This window comes from Chelonia mydas, chromosome 1, assembly GCF_015237465.2.
Source record: "Chelonia mydas isolate rCheMyd1 chromosome 1, rCheMyd1.pri.v2, whole genome shotgun sequence".
NCBI lineage: Eukaryota > Metazoa > Chordata > Testudines > Cheloniidae > Chelonia > Chelonia mydas.
This window is the reverse complement of record NC_057849.1, coordinates 28,370,233-28,391,260: the sequence shown is the minus strand read 5'-3', so window position 1 is coordinate 28,391,260 and position 21,028 is coordinate 28,370,233. Positions and strand designations below refer to the sequence as shown.

The window sequence follows — 21,028 nt, the reverse complement described above, 5'->3', positions numbered from 1 at the left end:
CTGTTACTCACACCTTCTTGTCAACTGTTTGAAATGGGCCATCCTGATTATCACTACAAAAGGGTTTTTTTGTTTGTTTTTTTGTTGTTTTTTCCCCTCCTGCAGATAATAGCCCACCTTAATTAACTGGTCTTGTTACAGTTGCTATGGCAACACCCATTTTTTCATGTTCTCTGTGTATATATATCTTCCTACTCTATTTTCCACTGCATGCATCCAATGAAGTGGGTTTTAGCCATGAAAGCTTATGCCCAAATAGATTTGTTAGTCTCTAAGGTGCCACAAGTACTCCTCGTTCTTTTTGCTGATACAGACTAACATGGCTACCACTCCGAAAGCAGCTCAGGAGTATCTAATGATAGGACTGGATGGCAAAGCCCCTGATACAGGTTCGGGAAGCATGATTAGAAAACTAGTGCTGGGCCTAAGGGTCCCACAACAACCTAGTGGCTCTATAGTCACCACACCTGGCGATGTGGGCTCAAGAACCTTGGAAGAGTATTCGGGTCCTTTTTCCTGGACTTCCCTTTGGATGCTGATTCCTGCAGGGGCATCCGCCACTAGCTACTTGTCCTGGGCTAGGGTCACCTGATCCCTAGCCATGGCACAATGGCCTAGGCTATACCTCCCTGGCGGATCCCACACCGGAGAGGCCTAATTGCTCATTACAGAATAGACACAGATGCCCATTCAGACACTCAATGATAGGCAAGTGCAGGATGTGTAGTTCTGCCTTTATGTTCTGTCTCCAAAGCTGCAAGGAGGCCAAGGTTCTGCAGACCTTGCTTCGAAAGAACAGCTATTCAGAGTATTGACCTGCTAGGGCCCTGTGGTGGGCCTGTAGGGGTGAAGCCTCAGACTTTTTTCAAGAGGCAAAAGCCACTTGAGCCTTGAACTTAGGGAGCACTATAACTATGGGAATGACTTCAGAAAAAGGGGGGATAGAGGCAAGTACTTGGCCCATAGTTGGGGACAGAAAAGTTTATCTTGGCAGTAATCATGCCCACAAATACCAGGCATGGTCTACTAACCTGAGACCAGTATGGGCCCGGCACCAACGTAGTGACCTCTTGAAATCAATGGCAGCTGCAGATGCTCAGCCTCTCTGCAAATCAGGCTCAAGGAGCCAAGGTTTCAGCAATGCACAGCTATCATAAAGGCACCTAAACAAAGTACCCCGCACCCTGCAGCTCCCACTGAGAACAGAAGATACTGAGCCCTTTTGAAAACCCACCCACTAACTGTGGTGCCTAAATGGGAGCTGATCTGGGCTAAGCACTTTTAAAAATTTTGTTCAGCTCCGCTCCCTCCCGCCCCCACACACAAAATGGAGGAACCCAGAACCACTAGCCACTTTTGAAAATGTTAGCCTAGATTTCCACTCATAGATGAGAGATAATAAGGCACGGCTCATGGATAGATTGCTCATAACTCTGCTGAGCAGATGCTTACAGCCGGTTGGATTTTTAATGATATGAAACTTCCAGCAGAGAAATGCACCCAGCACAGATTTCAACAAAACTTTGATAAGCAAATCAAATAAAGAATTAAAAAAAGCCTTTGGGGTTCTGCCAGAGTTGTTTCCCTCTAGCTGCCAGAGACTGAGGCCAGAAGTGCCTTTGTAAAGGTGAGGCATTTTACTGGGAGGTTTTTCATTTGTTCCAACAAATATCATTCAAAAATAAATAAATTAATAAAAAAAGCCAGGCATTTGATTGGGGAGGGGGGATTAGGGAGTTTATTATTTATGAAAGGTGCTGGATTTACAGCCTTGGAGATTAACATTCTCTAGCTGCAGAACAGGTACAGCACCGGCAATGACACTGGTAATACTAGCTTAATCATGCTGTCCTGTCAACAGGGTCCTCCTCAGCCTATGGGGACAGTGCAGGTTAGCTGAGCCCTCCGGTTAGGGTTAGGACCTGCAGGGAAAGTCGCACTGCAGTGGCTGTACTGTTCTCCTGATACAAAAATTTCAGCCTCTCTCTAATGCCCTCACTCTGATTTATTTCACTGGCACTAAATTCACTCAAAATCTCACTGCATTTTTAAAAAATGGCCGGGAATCACCCTGGTGCTTCAAACAAGTCAGTGAAACAAGTTATTGTGCGAACCCATTTGCTTACACTGTTATATAAACCCTCTACTCCAGTTAACTGCCAAATAATGCAAATGCATGCTATGAGCTTGCAATTAGGAAAAAAAACGAGCAACAGAATCCATGCTGAATTTGTTTTGTCTGAATTTGTATATTATAGCAACTGTTTTATGGATTTTTAACCTGTTCACAAGGCCATTTGGGGCAGCAACCTCCCCCCATTGCCCTCTTCTCCTTGTCTATCCTTCTTCTTGGGGTGCCAGGCATAGACTCAATATGCCAGGCAACAGGATGGAGGATCTTTTTTCCAGGGACATCAGCATCTAGCTCCTTGTCAGATTCCCCTTCCAGCAACTGAGCTGGCAGCTCTGGAGCTGCCTCTGGGTCTATCACATGCATGGATTGCTGACAGGTTTTCTGGGTGTACTTGTTTAGCTGAGCACTGTTTTACTTTGACTTTGATGAACTTAGGGGCTAGTTATTCATTTGTGAAGGACTCATCCTCAGAATTTCCTTGGTAAATGGAATACTTTTTCCCCACCACACAAATAAATGGCTAAATCCTTCAGTCTAAGTACATGCTGCAGAAGGCCCTGAACACAGTAGAAATCTGCTACAGCAAGAGGGGTGACAAAAGGAGGTTGCTTAACCTCTTCCCCTTCCCATGCACTAAGGAATACATCTCATGACCTCCACACTCGGCCGGCCTGATGAGGATGGATCTGGGGATGGGATGATAGCAAATGTTCTGGCATGAGGGAAGTTTAGCAGCCCTGAGCCCTGTCCCCAGGCTGGAGAGAAAGATATGGATGTACCCAACCCCATGGGTCTTTCCCCTGTCCACAGACTTTGCTCACAAGCTGTGCCAGGGGACCAGGACTGAGCGCACTACACTGTTTTAGCTATGAGAATCAACACACAGACCAAATCCTGGCCTCCTGTATGTCTCATGTGTCATTCTGAGTTTTCTTGGTTACTCAGAAGACAAGGATGCAGTCGCTGGACTGTACACAAATATATTATTTATGTGAATAAAACACTTCTTCTAAAGAGAAAGTCATTGCCAATGTTGAATGTACCAAGATTTGACATTTGAACACACAGAGATATGACATTAAAATACATGCGGGGAGATCCAATAGTCAATACTGTCACCAATCTAGCTAGCTATTTCTCATATGTATCTTACTGTCTAGGCACCAAGCTGTGGAGAACACTATGCCATAGCCAAGATCCTCAGCACACGCAAAACAGCACATAGAGCTATGCCACTTTATACCAGCTGGAAGTGGTAGGAGCCTAAATACCTTTGAGGAGCCGGGCCTCAATCCTTATAAATCACACCCTCAGCTGGTGTAAATTAGCTAAGCTCCATGCACTGATTTATATATTTTGGGGATCTGGCCCTGTATCAGGTGTTTAGATAATTAACATAGGCCAAAATTCTGCTATCTGTAGAGACATGGAGCAGTGCCTTACTCTGCAAGTAGTCCCACTGATCAGCCGGATTATATATGAAGTACTACTAAGTGTGAGTAAGGGTGGCAACAGGGCCAGCTCTAGGCACCAGCTAAGGAAGCTGGTGCCTGGGGCAGCAAATCAGAAGGGGCGGCAGTCCGGCCGTTCTTGGGCAGGCACTCCGGCATTCTGGCGGCACTCTGGCCGTTCTTGGGCCAGCACTCCGACGGCACTTCGGCCGTTCTTGGGCCGGCACTCCTTCCTTGGCGGCACTCCGGCCGTTCTTGGGCCGGCACTCCGGCGGCACGCTGGCCGTTCTTGGGCCGGCACTCCTTCCTCGGCGGCACTTCGGCCGTTCTTGGGCCGGCACTCCTTCCTCGGCGGCACTTCGGCCGTTCTTGGGCCGGCACTCCTTCCTCGGCGGCACTTCGGCCGTTCTTGGGCCGGCACTCCTTCCTCGGCGGCACTCCGGCCGTTCTTGGGCCGGCACTCCTTCCTTGGCGGCACTCCGGCCGTTCTTGGGCCGGCACTCCTTCCTTGGCGGCACTCTGGCCGTTCCTGGGCTGGCACTCCGGTGGCACTTCGGCGGCAGCACTTCGGTTTATTTTTTCTTCTTTGGTGGCACTTTGGCGGCCGCTTTTTTGTTTATTTGTTTTGCTTCACTGCTTGGGGCAGCAAAAAAGGTAGAGCCAGCCCTGGGTGGCAGAATCTGGCCCATAGGTTGTGTCCATTATACCACCTCCAGTTGAGACCCTTTCAGAGCTCATAAGCCAAGCAAACTCTGGCCTAGTCACTACACAGACAGGAGAGCTGTGTGGTGTGGTAGAGAGTTAGGGTGACCATATTTCCCTAAACTGAAAACGGGACACCGGGAGTAGATACAGATGACCTTTCTGCCCCAGTCCTTCTCCCTGACCAACTCCGCTCCTATTGCTCTCCTCCCCTGCCCTTTCTGCAGTGAGACAATATGAGCGGCCTGGCATTGCCACTGACCCAAGCCCAGCTGTGCTGGCAGTGCTTAATTTGTGCTGGGGCTTGCCAGGGCAGAGCCCCAGCACCTTTAGGCTTGGCAGTTCATAGGCCCAGCACCTCTGGGCTCCTGGCCAGCAGCCACCACTCTCCGACCACCCAGCTCTGAAGGCAGTGCCACCGCCAGCAGCAGCGCAGAAGTAAGGGTGGCAATACCATACCATGCCACCCTTACTTCTGCTAGCGGTGGTGCTGCCTTCAGAGCTGGGCATCTGATCAGCAGCTGTCACTCTCCAGCTGCCTAGCAGGGCTGGCCCAAGCCTTGCCATGCAGGGCTGGCCCAAGCCGCCTGGCATCACTGCACACCCAAGACGATATCATGGAGGTCACTACATTTTTGGCAACTGGGCATTTGCCCGAACGCTCCTCTGTGCTCCCTCGCACCCGGGGAAGAGCAAATGGGACAACCAAAAAAGTCATGATGTCCAGGACAGAGATTAAAAAGGGGACTGTCCTAGCCAAACCAGGATGTAAGGTCACCCTACAGAGAGTGGATTTGGTGATTCATCGGGTGGTACTTCCTGGAGTCAGTATATCCCCAGTGTCTGCATGGTGCCCAGGAGCACTTTTTGGATGACAGTGCCATCTTTTGGTCCTGACCACTCACTGTCTAGCCCATGGACACTTTTTGCAAGAATAAAGTTAACTCGTATGTCAGACCACATTCCAATTTGAGTAATTCCATTCAGCCTACCTACATTTCCTATATACCTTCAATTCTATATAACAGTCCTCTGTAACTCCTCTCCAAACTGCTGTGTCATGTTGCCATGCTTTGTTAAACAAGTGCTACCTTCCACCGTGTGTGCATTTCAATTGGTGGTGAACTATGCATGTGCACACACATGGCTCAGGCAGACATCACAATGTATTGATCTGGGAGGTAAACATTGTCTGAAGCAAAGCCAAGGTCAATATTTACCTCCAGCAACAATAAATCTTGATGTCCACTGAAACAAGAAGCCAATGTGTGTGTTGTTATATGCATTCATTTTTGCAGTCATTCAAACCGCTAAGCCAGAATTCAATCTAGTTGCATAAGTGGCTAGTACATATTTTCCTTTTAAATTGACATTTATCTAGTGTTTCCTGCATCAGGTCCAATAACTTGTAGTTGACATGAATCCTAAGCATATTTAAGGCCTGATCCAACTCTCATTGAATTCAATAGGAGAATGATTGAGCCCACGTTTTGCACTATGCTAAATTTCAGCATCACCGCTATTCTCTAAACAGTAGCCAGTTGCACCCATTTTATACATATTATCTTTGCATTGTGATATTTTTCCTATCATATAGAAGGAGATATTGTATTCAGAGGGTGATTATAACACATTTTATAACTCCTTTACAGGTTCACTACCATTCTAATGACTCATGTATTAAGACCAATGGAGGTGAGTAATTGGCCAACCCAGAGGCAGAAGAGGGATACCCAAACATTTTCTGTGTCTGATGTGAGTTTAGTCTGGTATCCAAGAAGGATCCAATACAAAATTTCAGGTTTTGCTCATTCCTACCAACACAAAAGAGAAACAGATTTCTTGAAACTCTAATGGTACATCTAGGAAACAGACTTCTTCCCCGAAGCAGATGTAGAGAGGGCCTTCATTTGACTGATTGGAATAAATGGGTTACTAAAAGTCAAAGTGGAACCTTATATAGAAGTAGGAGAAACTTTCAAAGTAAGTGATGGGCACAAGCAGCTCCAGCTCAGAAATGTAGAGTCCCAACCATTAACCTCCTGAGTGCTGAGTAAAACACTAGATACAAGGCAAAATGCACCTGCAGTGCTGCTCTATGCACCAGATACACACACAATGAGCTGCAAAAGTTCCAAAAGAATGTTGCTAATTTCACGAATGCTGCACTCTATGGCTGTGTTAGAGAATAGCAATGGAAGGGTTACAGCCGATTCTTCTATACACGGACCTAAAACAGGATTATTTCCAAACAAAGTGGGACTTATTTGGAGGGTCAAAACAATATGTGTTTATATTGTGAGCACACATACATGTGAATAAATCATGTATCTCCTTCTAAAAGGCACAGAAAATACTTGTCTTACAAAGATAATACATATAAAACAGCCACAAGTGGCTACCATTTAGACACATATCAAGTGATAAATTGCAGAACCATGTGATAAATTCATTTATCTTGCATCTCTCACCACCTCCCCTTGATCTCGTCTCAGTCAGCTGGATTTCTGTGGCATAGTCTGCATTAGTTGCACATATGGCACTTCCTCTGACATTCATCACTGTGGAACGCGAGTAGAATTTGAATAGAAAGTCATGGTGCAGCATGGAAGGAAATATTTCCTATGAGAAATTATTTTCTAAATTTTTCTAAATGGATCAAACGATTCTAAATGAGGTTGAGGCTTCTGAAATCGCGTTTGAAGTAATCACTTGAAATTGAAAAGGGAATAAGTGATTCTGCGGTTTATAAAGCATTTCCAGAAATAATACAGAGAATGTAAATTATTTGAAATAGTTTCAGACTCTACACCAGCCCCTCAGTCCCACAGCCAATTTGGGGAGAATTATAACCATGCGACCCTATTTGCAAAGTACTTTTCTCCCCCCTGTTGCTCCATGAGATTTTTTTTTGTAACAAACAGTGGAAACTGACTATGACCAAAGTGCTGTCAAACGCACAAAACAAATTGGAAAAACAGAGGGCTAGATTTTGATCTGTGCACAGCACAGAAGGCAAGCCCCCGGGGAGGTGAGGTAAAGATGGTTTTTGATGCCTTTGCACCTTAAGGATTCCAGGTGGCTGCATGGACTGAAACAGCTCCCAATGTAAGGGCACGTCTTCACTGACAACTTTAAAGCGCTGCCATGGCAGTGCTTTAACGTGGCTTCTGTAGTCACGTCACAGTGCTGGGAGAGAGGTCTCCCAGCGCTCTGAAAAAACCACCTCCACGAGGGGCATAGTTACCAGCGCTGGGAGAGCGGCTCCCAGAGCTGGTGCACTGTCTATACTGGCACATTACAGCGCTGAAACTTGCAGCACTTGGAGGGAGAGGGGGAGTGTTTTTTCACACCCCTGAGCGAGAAAGTTGCAGTGCTGTAAAGTGCCAATGTAGACAAGCCCTAAGTAAGAGCAGCCCCACAGACTGCTCTATCTTACTGTATAAAATTTTCTCAGAGGTTCCCTAGAACTCACATCAGTCCTATCCTGCTCCTGCATTGGGGAAATTCTCCCCTGATGCCTTGAAGCTTCTGTCTGGCCCCTATAGGCTGCTGCAGGTGTACATATGGGCCAGAGCAGGGGAGTTGTTTTTTTTTTTTCTTCTCTAATCTCTTTCAGTTACAGTCATCTCAAGCATTACCTGTAACAGTAGGTAAAACAACTTTGGACAGAGTGGTTTTTTTAAGTTGTTGGTGTCCCTTTCAAGTGACAAGTTGCAATGCTAATTATGACAAGCTGCTAAAAGAATCTCAATGTACAGATCTAGGCACAGATGGTTCATTTGCACAAGTATTGCAACACGTTTAAAATGATCTCACACTTAGCTTCTTGTTTTGTCTTCTTCCGAAGACCTTTCAAGCTGAAATACTCCTAGACTTGGTGGTGCCATTTTCAAGAAACTAGCATGATCATTAGATAACGCTCATCCTCACACCAGCTAAGTGCAACAAGAACTAATGTATCCATGCTTGCTCGGAAATGAAAGACATTAAGGAAGCACACATTCCCCACCATACCGGAGCATCTGATTTACACATCGGTGAGTTATATGATCTGAAGTGCTTCTTATAAATACAGAAGAAATACGTAGTGTTTTCTTCCCCTGCTATACAGCATTGCCAGGACTGGACAGAATTGAATTCTCATTGCTAATTTTTTTTAAGCATAATAGAAAAATCCAGCACCATACAAAACCAGTCAAGCAATCAAGCAAGAGATTCATGTGGAAAACCCAGGCAATATTCATCCAAATAGACTACTGGATCTATTGGTGCATTCTAAATCTTTAAGCATTATATAAGTCACACCCTCCTCACCAGCCAGGGTTCACCTGACTGAAGTAATCTTATTGAACTGACTGCATCATGGGATGAAAGGTGGTCTTGTTATGAAGATGCTAACCTGGAACTCTCGAGACCTAAGTACACAGTTCATGTTCTCCAGGAGTGTCCTTCATAAGGCAACATGTTTAGAGATTCCTACAATGTACCACCTCCCTTTCCAAGAGAGAAGATGGTGGTGCATTATGGGACATGTAGCCTGACCAAAGAGCCCAGATTACAGAGGAGAATAGGAGCCTGAGGCAACTAAACTACAACTCCCATGAGACAGTGTAGCAGCACATGCAAATCAAACTTTTTTTATTACTCAGATTTTCACAAAAACACATTTTCCAGGGGAAAATTTAGATGAAAATGGGGGGGGAGGGGGGAATGTTTTCATCAAAATTTTCAATGAGGAAAAATCCCATCGGGCTGTGGTGCCTCTGAAAGACAGCCCTACCCATTGAAACTTGGGTCTTAAAGAATCCTAGGCTAGTGGCTTCACCACAAGAATCATAGATTATCAGGGACCTCAGGAGGTCATCTAGTCCAACCCGCTGCTCAAAGCAGGACCAATCCCCAATTTTTGCCCCAGAGCCCTAAATGGCCCTCTCAAGGATTAAACTGGCAACCCTGGGTTTAGCAGGCCAATGCTCAAACCACTGAGCTATCCCTCCCCAAGACCAACCTTAGTCCATAGTGCAGTTGGTTAAAAATCTAGTTTAAAACCATCTGAGTACCAAAAAGACAGGGGGCTCTACTGTCTGGGAGTTCCACTGATGGATCCCTAATCTTTTCATGCTCTAATTTAAAAAGGCACCCATGCATTTGTATACATTTTAAACCACTTATATGATGGTAATATTCATGTGCCAATTTGCTTTTATCTTGCGCCATTTCCTGTTCTCACCTCAACTCTGCCCAATATCCCATATCTGCTAGGTTGCAGCATTTAAAAATAATGCTTCCAAAATTTCTCTCTTCACAACTCTCAGCCCACCCCCTCTCCACTTCCAAACGTAAATAAAAATTACACTGTTCTGAGGACAGCAAGAATCAGTCCTTCACCTAGATCAGTGACAAGATGACAGTATAACATCTTGGGCCAACTAAAAACAAAGGGCCTGATTCTCCATTGCCTTGCATGCGGGTTGGTCACTAACAAACCTGCCCAGTGAGTGCCCAGTGGATGTAAAATCCTACCATACTGAAATGGCTACATTTTACATTCACTTTGCATTTCTTCTGCACAGGTTTAAGGAACTCACAAGGTGCACACCCACACAGAATCAGGCCCATATGCTTTATCTGGTTGGAGAACTGGGATTCACCCTTTCCAATAGAAGATATAGCACTTGCTTTTGGCCCTGGAAGACAATGACCTTAAAATGTCTGTATTATGATTTACAGAATAAAGACACTTTGCATGCACTTTAGAAGCCTCTAAATATTGTTAGCCCTGATTTTTCTCTTCCTTTGAGACCTAAATAGTTGGATCTATGATACTACAACAACTTGGATTTATAGTAAGGATTTTTTTTAAAAATGTAATCAGTAATTTTAAATTGCCACTTTGCTTGTCAGTAACATGAAATGCCAATGATCATATTGTCTCATGTCAGTGTTGCTACTCTGAGATAGAAAATTAAGTATTATACATTCTGGAGAGTGGAAAGGCAGGAAACTCTCCTTGAAACATTGACATATAGAGGACGACATGAAGCCTGCAATTCAAGGAATGGGCAGCACCTGTTTTGTCAATACAGTTAAGGGGCTGTTGGCATTTTCATTACATTATATATTCTGATCTTCAGGCCATAAAAAAAACTTTGCTCCAAGCTGAACTTGCCATGCAAAGTGTTCAAGCAGGAAAAATATTTTTTCACTGAAATGAAACCATCCATATATCAAACTGCTTCAGTTTACAGGACAAACATTTGCAGAACTCCAATCCAAGGTATGATTCACTGTGTTAGTCCCTTCAAAAATTATTATATTTTCAGGTGTCAGAAATTATCCAGCACAATTAATTTCACTTAAGTGTTGCCAAAGGGAAAAAGAAATTTAAAAATAAGTTCAAATAGTTCACAACCTGACATTTACAGTGCAAATATTTGTAATGAAAAATAATCATATAAAGCGAGCACTGTACACTTTACATTCTGTGCTGTAATTGAAATCAGAATGTTTGAAAATATAGAAAAATATCCAAAAATATTTATAATAAATTTTAATTGGTATTCTATTATTGTTTAACAGTGCGATTAAAACTACAACTAATTGCGATTAATTTTTTTAATCGAGTTAATTTGTTTTGAGTTAATCGCTTGAGTTAACTGAGATTAATTGACAGCCCCAGTCAAACCAGATAATCCAAAGGATCTTTCCATGGAAGATTATCAGAAAAAATGTATTCCTAAAATGCTGCATTGTAAAAAGATCAAAGGCAATGGGCAGCCCGTGAACCGCTGCCTCGGGGAGGCTAGCCCCCGGCCCCATGTCTTCTGCCCAAGGCCCCACCCCCACCGGAGCCCAGAGTGCCTTTCACCCCAGCTCCAGAGCGCTGGGTGGGCGGGCTGCCTGCCCCCAGCTTCCCCAGCCCCGGGCAGGCAGGCTGCTGGTCTCCAATTCCCCTAGCCCTGGAGCACCGGGTGGGTGGGCTGCCAGTCCCCAGCTCCCCCAGCGCCAGGCAGGTGGCCGGTCCCCAGCTCCCCCAGCCCAGGGGGGGGCCTGGGAGTGGAGTGCGGGCAGGGCAACACAGGACTATTTGGGGAGGCTCAGCCTCCCCTGGCCTGCGATACCCATCGCTCATGTCAAAGATCACATAACTCCTGTGAAAGACACTGCACAGAGTCATGCTACCTGTCATCAGGAGACTTAGTTAATAAGAAGGAGGTAGGGATTTCAGAATATGACATGTCTGTGCAGGGAAAGGCATAGCAACTGCATTGCAGTGATGATACGCTTATAGAATGGCATGCCATAGGCAAGCTAATTGAAAAGACACATAATATGCATGCCAATAAATATTGCAATATCTACTATTATTTTAGATGAAGCAATTGCCCATTTGCTGCATTCTTTCTGATGTGGGACAAAATTCTTTTCCCGGCTCATCAGTGTAAAACTGGTGTTACTCCACTGCCTGAAGATGATTTATTCCAGATTTATAGAAACGAAAAGCAGAATTTGATGTTATAAAAAGAAATATTAAAAAGACACTGTGCCCATTTGCTCTTCACATTTTTCTGACATTTCAAAAAATGATGTCCAGTGAATTTCCATGTGGATTTATTCTTGGGGAGAGGTGATTTTTTTTCTCTTCAATTTAACTCTGCTGCTCTGAGTGGAATGAGGACTGTTCCCCTTTAATATTCTGGAAACAAATGGAAACCAGATTACATCTGTCCCAAATCTGCCAAAAAAAAGTGTTTTATTAAAACAAAATCTTCCTGGGATTTTCCCAAATCCACAAAATATTCCTGAGTGCAAGTTTCCACTGGGACTATTACATTAGCAGATAGGCTGCATCTACACTGCAAAAAAACCTCACTGCAGTGAGTCTCAGAGCCCAGGTTAACTGACCTGGTCTTCCAGGACATGTACTGCAGGGCAAAAAATAGCAGTGTAAACATTCCCTCTGGGCTTGAGCCCCGGCTCAGAAACCCAGCAAGAGGAGTTGGTCTCAGAGCCCAGGCTGCAGCCTGAATGGGAATACCTACACTGCTGTTTTTAGCCCTGTAGCGTGAATCCCATAAGCTCGAGTCAGTTGACCCGGGATCTGAGACTCACTGTGCGTTGGGGAACGGGGGATTTGCAGTGCAGACATATCCAGACATGTATCCAGCCATCTCCCTAATTCCTCCCGCTATAAGGATGCTGCAAAGAGCAAGCTATTTCTACCTGAAAGCTGGAGTAACATTTTACCAGCTCAGGCCTTTAAAATGCAGGTCTACTCTAAAAAGTGGCTGTGTAAAAAATGCATTGTGGGGCACTAGACTTTTGTTTCATGGATTCCTGATCAAATCTGCAGAGTTCATATATAAAAATATACTCTTCCCTGCCTGCCAGCCCCGCAAACTCAGACGGTGCTCTGAGAGTCCAGTGGAGGTCTTTCTGTCTTACACATCGTAACTTAATAAATACTCTGCCTTCAGCTACACCTGCCTGTTCAATCCCGTTAGCCTTCAAGCACACGCACCCACACATCCCCAACTACATTTGAAGACAATGGGATTATAAATGGTTTAAATAAGGGCCTGCAGCTATGGATAAGGCATAAGATTCAAAGCCTTTCAGAGAGCTGGTTGGGTTTGGCAGGGTGGCAGCTAGGAAATAAACACAACTTTTTACGTATAAACTGACCACATTTTAGTAGGAATCATTGTAACATCATAAAATATAGAACCCCATGATGTCATTTTTCTGGCCACTTTTCAGAACTGCACTTGAAGTCATATGTCGCTCAGGCTCCACAACCATCAAGCATGAAAAAGCCACGAAATGTCAGAATTTTTTTGCTTCCTGCCCCATCTTTTGTTTATTATTGGGCAGATTCTGACACTTTCTTCCACTTTATTCACTCCTCTGTAGTTCAACTGAAATCAAAGGAATTATGTGTGGAGTACAGAGATCACATTCCGGCTTTATGCTAGCTATCTATTGTTATAGCAGAAGTCACCAGTTGGCACTATTACAGTCTTACAAGTCTTTTTTTCCCTTAGAGTGCTGGTAGTGGACATTCTATACAGTATGCTACATTGTTAGTTTTGAGACGAAGATTTCTTTCAGGGGAACTAGTGCAAGCCACAAGGGAGTTTGCTCTCTGCCTTAATCCCTCTAATTAGAGTCAGTTCTTGAGGCAGAGTTGCTTCCTGGGAATTGGGTATTCATGTGGGGCTGATTCCTGAAAGAGACAATTGCCCGCATGTTGTTTGACCACCTCTGTTTCAGGTTTGCTGTATATGGCAACTAAAGCAAATTATACTAAGAAAATATCCAGACTCCATGTCACTGATTTCTCCTACAACAGGAAACTGATTTGCAAGGCCCCGAAATCTGCTACCTATTTAGTTGGGGGTCACACCCATAGTGCAGTAGTCACTTTCCAAACACAGAAGAAAGCAGAGACCCTGCTCCAAAGAGCTTACAGTCTAAAAAAGACAAAGATAGAAAAGGGTGGTGAAAGTGATGCAACACACAAGCAAAGGGCCTGATTCTTCCACCTTACACAGTGAGCATATACACTGAAATCAATGTACAGCAAGGTACTAATCAGAGTGAGCAGAGAATGGCAGAATGTGGCCCTAAAAGATCAGGGTAATGCCAGGTGCATGACCTATTTTTTATAAGTTTGGCCGTTTGCTAAGTTAAACAAAATTCTCCCCCTCCTCACTCTGTCATGCAACTCCCTCATCTTCCCCTCACAGCAATCCTAGCTTCAGTCTGAGCCATCTGGCTGATTGCTAAACCAATCATTGACCTGATTTTTATATTATATAATGTTTGCACATAGGAGGCTGAGCGGGAAGCCCCCCTCTCCGCCAGCTCTCCCTTGTTAAAGAGTGGGCAGCAGAACATTCTAGTTACGCTTCTGTCCCCTTTACTGTTTTCTCCCTACCTGTTCCCTTTCATTATATTTTCTGTGTCAATAATGAAGTCCCAGCTCCTTAGACTATAATAGCTCTCCCCTGCCCTGAGTCCCACCTTATTCCTCATTCTTCCCCAGCTTGCTCTGTGGGAGCTCTGTCCTCCTCTCTGGGACTTGTGTTCTTCTCCATTTTCTATGCTTTCGTCATCTCTCCCCCTTGTCCTCACAGGCCTCTGCTCATTCCTGCTCTCCCTTCTCCAACCTATACCACTTTTCCTCCCCATCTCTCTCCTTCCTATTTACTCCACACTCCTTGCCAGCATTCTCCCTCCAATCTTACCCTCTCTCTTCCACTCCCTCTCTCACGCATGCACACACACACACACACACCCTCCCTGACTTCTGATTTTCCTACCATACACCATCTTCTCTCCCCATACCAATAAGTAAGTATTCAGCAACATTAGCCACCTTCTCTCTTTGCAGGCCCATGCATGAAGATGAGTTCCTCCATTATGGGATCCCCACCCAGAGCAGCTGCCTCTTCTCCCTCTTGTTGCTCAGTGGGTGGCCCTTAGGCCCCATATCCTCTCTTCCTTTCCACAGAACCTCTCACAACCTCTGCAGGGCCCTGCTTTCACACCATAAGAACAGTCTCCCATTAAGCAGTTACAGCGAAGCCCTCAGAATAGGTCTGGCTGGTATCTAGCTGCCAAGTACTAGTAGGATATACATAAGCTGTTCCGGCTCAGTTCTAGCCCAGAAGGCAAGTTTGTCTGGGGGTCTAAACCCATGCACAAGCCACTTATGATTTAAGCCAGTCTCCATCATCATCAAAACACATTTCAGGAATGGAAGAATCTGACTTGGTCATGTATTGTGCTACAGATTATCCTTTTTGGATAAACCACATTCCCTTTTGAGAGTTAGTTAGTCCCGACCTGGTAGATGTGGTGTGCTGGAGAATCTTCACCCACCCCCAAACAATCCAGTTAAGTCATAAATCCAAGATCTCTAGATCCACTGATTTCGGTGAAGTTACACCAGCATAAAACTGATGTAAGAAGCACTGTTCCCTCTCAGCTGTGCGCGTGCACACAGATCCTAAACCCCATGCACACGGCGAAACACGGCATGCACAAAAGTTTGCAAAGAAGCACAACAATTTGCACAGAAGAAATTTTTTGCGCACACGGCCTGTCAAAAATTAGAGGGAACATTGGTAAGAAGGTGAAGAAACAGGTCCTACAGGTTTTTTTTAAACCACATGTTCAAAATGTATCCATAGATGTACCAGAGAAAATATGTGACACCATATTTGGGTCTTCAGTGTGTGCTACTCAAAATGAGCTATAGCTATTCTATGTGCTGAATGGCACAAACAGATTCACAGGAGTCTTCAGCATATTGGGCCAAGTCTTCCATGTGACACCAGCAGAGAATTTGACCCATTCATTTTAACATTTCATTCCAGGTCCTCCAAAGCTTGGCTGACTGGCTCCCATTTAGCTGCAAATGCTCCAGCATTCACCGCGTTGTGACATCACATCCAGTGCCAATACTCACAAGCCCTTGTGAGCATTGGCACTGACCCACACAGGATGAGAGAAGTGATATTTTACAAATAGGTGACATGGTATTGAAATGAGGTTTTGCATTTCCATTTTTTAATATCTTTTGGGATAGAAGATAAAAAAATATTACTAAACTGGGCCTATAATGCTAGCAAGAGCACCTAGTTTAGTGTTTTTTAACTGAAGATCACGAAGGGGATAAGATCCACTATCCTCCTTTCACAGAAAGGGGAAACTGAGGTAGAGAGAGATGACCCGACTTGTCCAGCGTCACCTAGCAGGCCAGTGGCATAGCCAGGCACAGAACCCCAAGCACCTATCCAGTGCCCTATCCACTGGACCACACTGCCTCTCAACACATCACTGACCTGACTCTGCTACTAGTATTTATGATTTGTATTACAGTAGTGTCCAGAGGCCCAGACTACGATCAGGGCCCCAGTGTGCCAGGTGCTGTACAATCCCTATAGGCCAATTCCATGCACAGTAGGTTCCCCTGGGAACTTGGCCAATTATATTCTGCCTATTTACATTCCCTCAGCAGTTTCAGCAGGATCAGTGTACTTCACCTCCTGTACTAAAATGTTATGCAAGACTGCTGTGCTCTGTTACACAGCTACTACTTTCCACTTCAGAAGTGTCTGCATTTTTAGTGAAGCAATCACGATAGAGTTACCTCATAGAGGTATTGTGAGGCTTAATCTGCTAATGATTGTAAAGTGCTATGAGATCTTTGGATGAAAGTTGCTGTAGAACTATTATTAGCTATGACATCACAACAGGGGGCCTGCTGGGGCTTCACAGTTGGGCAAGAGCATGGTACTGCAATTTAAGGGGGACTGAAAAAAAAAGGGGAGACTTTAATGTAACTAGAGGGTGAAAAATCCCTTTACCTTTGCTATTTGGAGAACTCAACACACAGTCGTTTTTTTGATAAAGTATTTACAGGCCACCTTTAAAATACTTTTCAAATAATTAACTCTTTTTGTTAATTGCAACATAGCTGTCATAAATACACCCCTCAAATTTCCATGCAGACAATGTAAAAGGACCCCATTCAATTTAAAAATCACTCTCTCTCTCTCTCTCTGAAAGGCTTTTTGTTTTTTACCTACTATTGTAAAACACCTAAGATTATTATAAACACTATAAAGTACTACTATAAATACTACCATGACCAGGGCCTTACAAATGCGTCGATAGACACATGAGATATAACTGATCATTTGCTCTGTGCATCTGACAGCACCTGCTGAATAATCATTTGCATGGGTTCCACTGTATAGCCACTAAGTCAATTTCCACTATTGTTCTTGTGGGTCTTTCATACAGCAATGGGAGAGAAAAAAAACTTTTTTAAAAAATAGGAAAATGTAAAACCACAATAACTGGCAGTGAGACTTGTAATTTCAGGTTCTAAACTTGCCTCAATTTAATGGTTTTCTTCTTTAAACTGACTTGATTTCCCATCTATGCATCCTTTATATACAGTTTTATCTTCATTCTTTCCTGTGGTGCATTAGTATGTTTTCCCATTCTCTAATAAAGTGTAACCTAAATACAAAAGCTTCTTTAGACCAGTTCCTTCTCCTCCCCCAGCCCACCATGCATGCCTGCAAAAGAAGAAAATATCCTACTTACGTCTCTCCTCTGACTTCAAACAACCTTACATGCATATTCCCCTTGTCTGATGATTTACTCTAAACTCTGATTAAAATTGCTAAGCCCAAGCATCCAGAAAGACAAATTCTAATCTATATGTGCTCTAAAGGCTCCTATCTCTTTGGCTTCACCAACTGCTAAATGATTGCTGAGTGTTTTCAAACTCACATTTTCACTTCTAGTGCAGGATGCTTGATTGAATAATTATTAATGTCACTTTAATCACACCTCAGTAATTAAAATGTTTCAAAGAAAGGAGTCTGTTAAAACTTCTTGCACTGATGGCCTAAACCACTTTAAACGACAACGTATAGTGACATTTCTGATGTATATTGAGAAGAGTATTACAAGTGGCCTAGGGTTCTTTTTAATAAGGGACTTTTAAGGACACATCACTACCCACAGACATTTAGTTCCCTAACCTTAAAGTTCAGATGGAAATAGTTTCAGTGTTCTCTAATAAAGTTTAATCAAACACTTGACATATTCAACCTTAGAAGAAAACTGGAAACATAATGATAGGACTTGATGGAATGATGGAATCTCCATCATTGGAGATTTTTAAGAGCAGGTCGGACAAACACCTGTCAGGAATGGTCTAGATAATATTTATTCCTGCCTTGAATGCAGGGTACTGGACTAGATGACCTCTCCAAGTCCCTTCCAGTTCTATGATTCTATGACTTAGACGGTCATTTCTTTACTGACCCTAAAACTATTTTTAAGACGATAAATGCATAGAAATCATGTGTGTTGCTTGGGAAGGTTTTAAAACTATTGTTTCATAAGAGCAGCCATACTGGGTCAGACCAATGGTCCATCTAGCCCAGTATCCTGTCTTCTTACAGTGGCCAATGCCAAGCGATCCAGAGGGAATGAACACAACAAGTAACCGTCAAGTGATCCATCCCATGTTGCCCATTCCCAGCTTCTGGCAAACAAAGGCTAGGGACACTTCAGAGCATGATTTTGCATCCCTGCCCATTCTGGCTAATAGCCATTGATGGACCTCTCCTCCATGAACTTATCTAGTTCTTTTTTGAACTATAGTACTGGTTCTCAAACTTTTGTACTTGTGACCCCATCAACACCGCAAGCCTCTGAGTGCGACCCCCCCCCCTTATAAATTAAAAACACTTTTTAATATATTTAACACCATTATAAATGCTGGAGGCAAAGGGGGTTTGGGTGGAGGCTGACAGCTTGCAACCCCCCCCATGTAATAATCTCGCGACCCCCTGAGGGGTCCTGACCCCCACTTTGAGAAACCCTGAACTATAGTCTTGGCCTTCACAACATCCTCTGGCAAAGAGTTCCACAGGTTGACTGTGTGTTGTGTAAAGAAATACTTCCTTTTGTTTGTTTTAACCTGCTGCCTATTAATTTCATTTGGTGACCCCCTAGTTCTTGTGTTATGAAGAGTAAATAGCACTTCCCTATTCACTTTCTCCACACCAGTCATGATTTTATAGACCTCTATCATATCTTCCCCCCCAACCCAGTCGCCTCTTTTCCAAGCTGAAAAGTCCGAGTCTTAGTAATCTCTCTTCATATGGAAGCTGCTCCATACCCCTAATCAATTTTTGTTGCCCTTTTCTGTACCTTTTCCAATTCCAATATATCTTTTTTGAGATGGGGCGACCAGATCTGCACGCAGTATTCAAGATGTGGGTGTCCCATGGATTTATATAGAGGCAACATGATACTCAATAAACGTGGAGTCTCTCTCTGCACAATTTAGAGTCATTCAGCTCTCACACTGCATTAAAGCTGAAGACAACACATAAATCAGCTGAAAAATAAACTTGTGTTGCTGCTTCTTCATGTTAAGTGCCACCCCTGTCCCCGGCAGCATGCACGGGTGGTGGGACCCCCAGCTCCCTGACGGCAGGCCCTATGCATTAACGTACCGGGGTCTCTTCCCCTACATTGCCACATTCCAAGGAAAGCTCATAGATCAGAGATCCTGAGCTGGTGTCTGTCCGTTCAGAGTTCCAGCGTTGAGCCAGCTGAGGATCAGGCCCCAACCTTTAGAGTGTCGTTTGCCCAGAACCTTTCAATGCAACTTTTTCAAATTATCACCCGACTCATTAAAAGTATTGTCTGGAGGGTTATCTAACAGCCGTATTTCTGACCATACCATGGAACAAAGACAGAATTGCTGAGACAGGCTGCCGAAGCGCAGTACATCTGTACTGACTGATTGCAGAACCTGTATCAGAACGTGCACGGTTTGCCCCGAATTCTGGTTACTCAGCACAGCTTTCATACAAGCATGTGGCTTATAAGCTTTTCTCTGTTTGAGGCGATGATTCTCAAACTGTGGGTCGGGACCCCATTTTAATGGAGTCGCCAGGACTGGCTGAGACTCGCTGGGGTCCGCAGCCAAAGCTCAAGCCCAAATCCAAGGGCTTCAGCCCTGGGCAGCAGGGCTAAGATTAGAGGCCCCCTGCCTGGGGCTGAAGCCCTTTGGCTTTGGCCTCCCGGCATAGGGCAGTGGGGCTTTTGCTTCGCCCCCTTCACCTGGCGTGACGGGGCGTGAGCAGACTCAGGTTTCCGTCGCCTCTCGTGGGGTCCTGTAGTAATTTTTGTTGTCAGAAGGGGGTCGCGGTGCAATGAAGTTTGAGAACCCCTGCACTAAGGCACCCTCTCAATCTCTCTCTCTCTCCCCCAGCTTCTTTTCCCCTTCCCCAGTCTGCTCCACTATCAACAAGCGCTGAGCGAGGCAACAGGCACTTCCATGGTCAGGCAGCTCTGACTGAAGGAATCTCAGACATTGCAACCATATGTCAGCCTCTTTCAGGGAAAAGCGAACTAACTTGACTTCCCAGTCGCTGTTTACATCCAAAATAAAGCCCCAAAGCTGCAATCAAAGGCTTCAACCCTTCCGCGGTGCCCCCCAAAGTCTCCCATGCTCTGTTAAAGGAGATCACATGGAGCAAGTAGCTTTTGCAATTTCCCCCCACCCCCTCCAAAAATAAGTTTGTGTTTATTACCTTTCACTTCTTGCTCAGAAGTTCCCGGCAGAAACTTTGCAATCCACATGAGGCTACCATGGCTAGTTTTGTCCCCACCAAAAAAAAAAAAAAAAGCATAAAGCGGCTACCGTGCAAACGTGCTGCTTGACATGATGTGTAGAAAACGGATCGAGATGCAGAGGAAAACCTCAGATCCAGGACACAACAATCAGCCCCATTCACACTGGAATGAAAGGAATGTCAGAGCTTTACCTACTGCCCAAATCATGGTAGTCTCTGCTGGGTCCTAATGTTGCACCATGTATCCAGCGAGAGTTCAGTCCCAAGCAGACCGTGCTGAGCGGGCTGGGCGGGATAGGGGACTGGCATCGAAATGGTAACACTACACTATCCTCCAACACACACACACACGCGCACGCACACGCCAATGAGCTACCAGGTCCTAGTGCACCCGGAGTAAAGCAGGACAGATCGAATCCAGTAAGCGAAGTCTCTGGCAGAGAAGGCAACGCTGGCATAGCAGGGCCTGCTGGTGGTCGAAAAGCAGCATATTACCCTGTGGCAGGAGTTTGGAGATTTTAACCGCGGTTTCATCTAAAACTCCTTCGGATTTT

The 21,028-nt window shown here is 44.6% G+C and overlaps 1 protein-coding gene across 5 annotated transcripts in view; it reads right to left on the bottom strand.

The window, feature by feature from the left end:
- The window catches only part of AMOTL1 (angiomotin like 1), a 131,869-nt gene that overhangs the window by 96,052 nt on the left and 14,789 nt on the right, over positions 1-21,028 (bottom strand). The window contains exon 1 of one of the 5 annotated variants that reach the window (XM_037889718.2): positions 20,433-20,768. The exons of 3 other annotated variants lie outside the window; for them this stretch is intronic. In XM_037889718.2, the coding sequence (XP_037745646.1) occupies positions 20,433-20,481 (49 nt within the window). In that variant the 5' untranslated portion in view covers positions 20,482-20,768. Of the gene's footprint in view, positions 1-20,432; positions 20,769-21,028 lie in introns of those variants that run through there. One more of the 5 variants, XM_027821836.3, reaches the window with a different exon arrangement.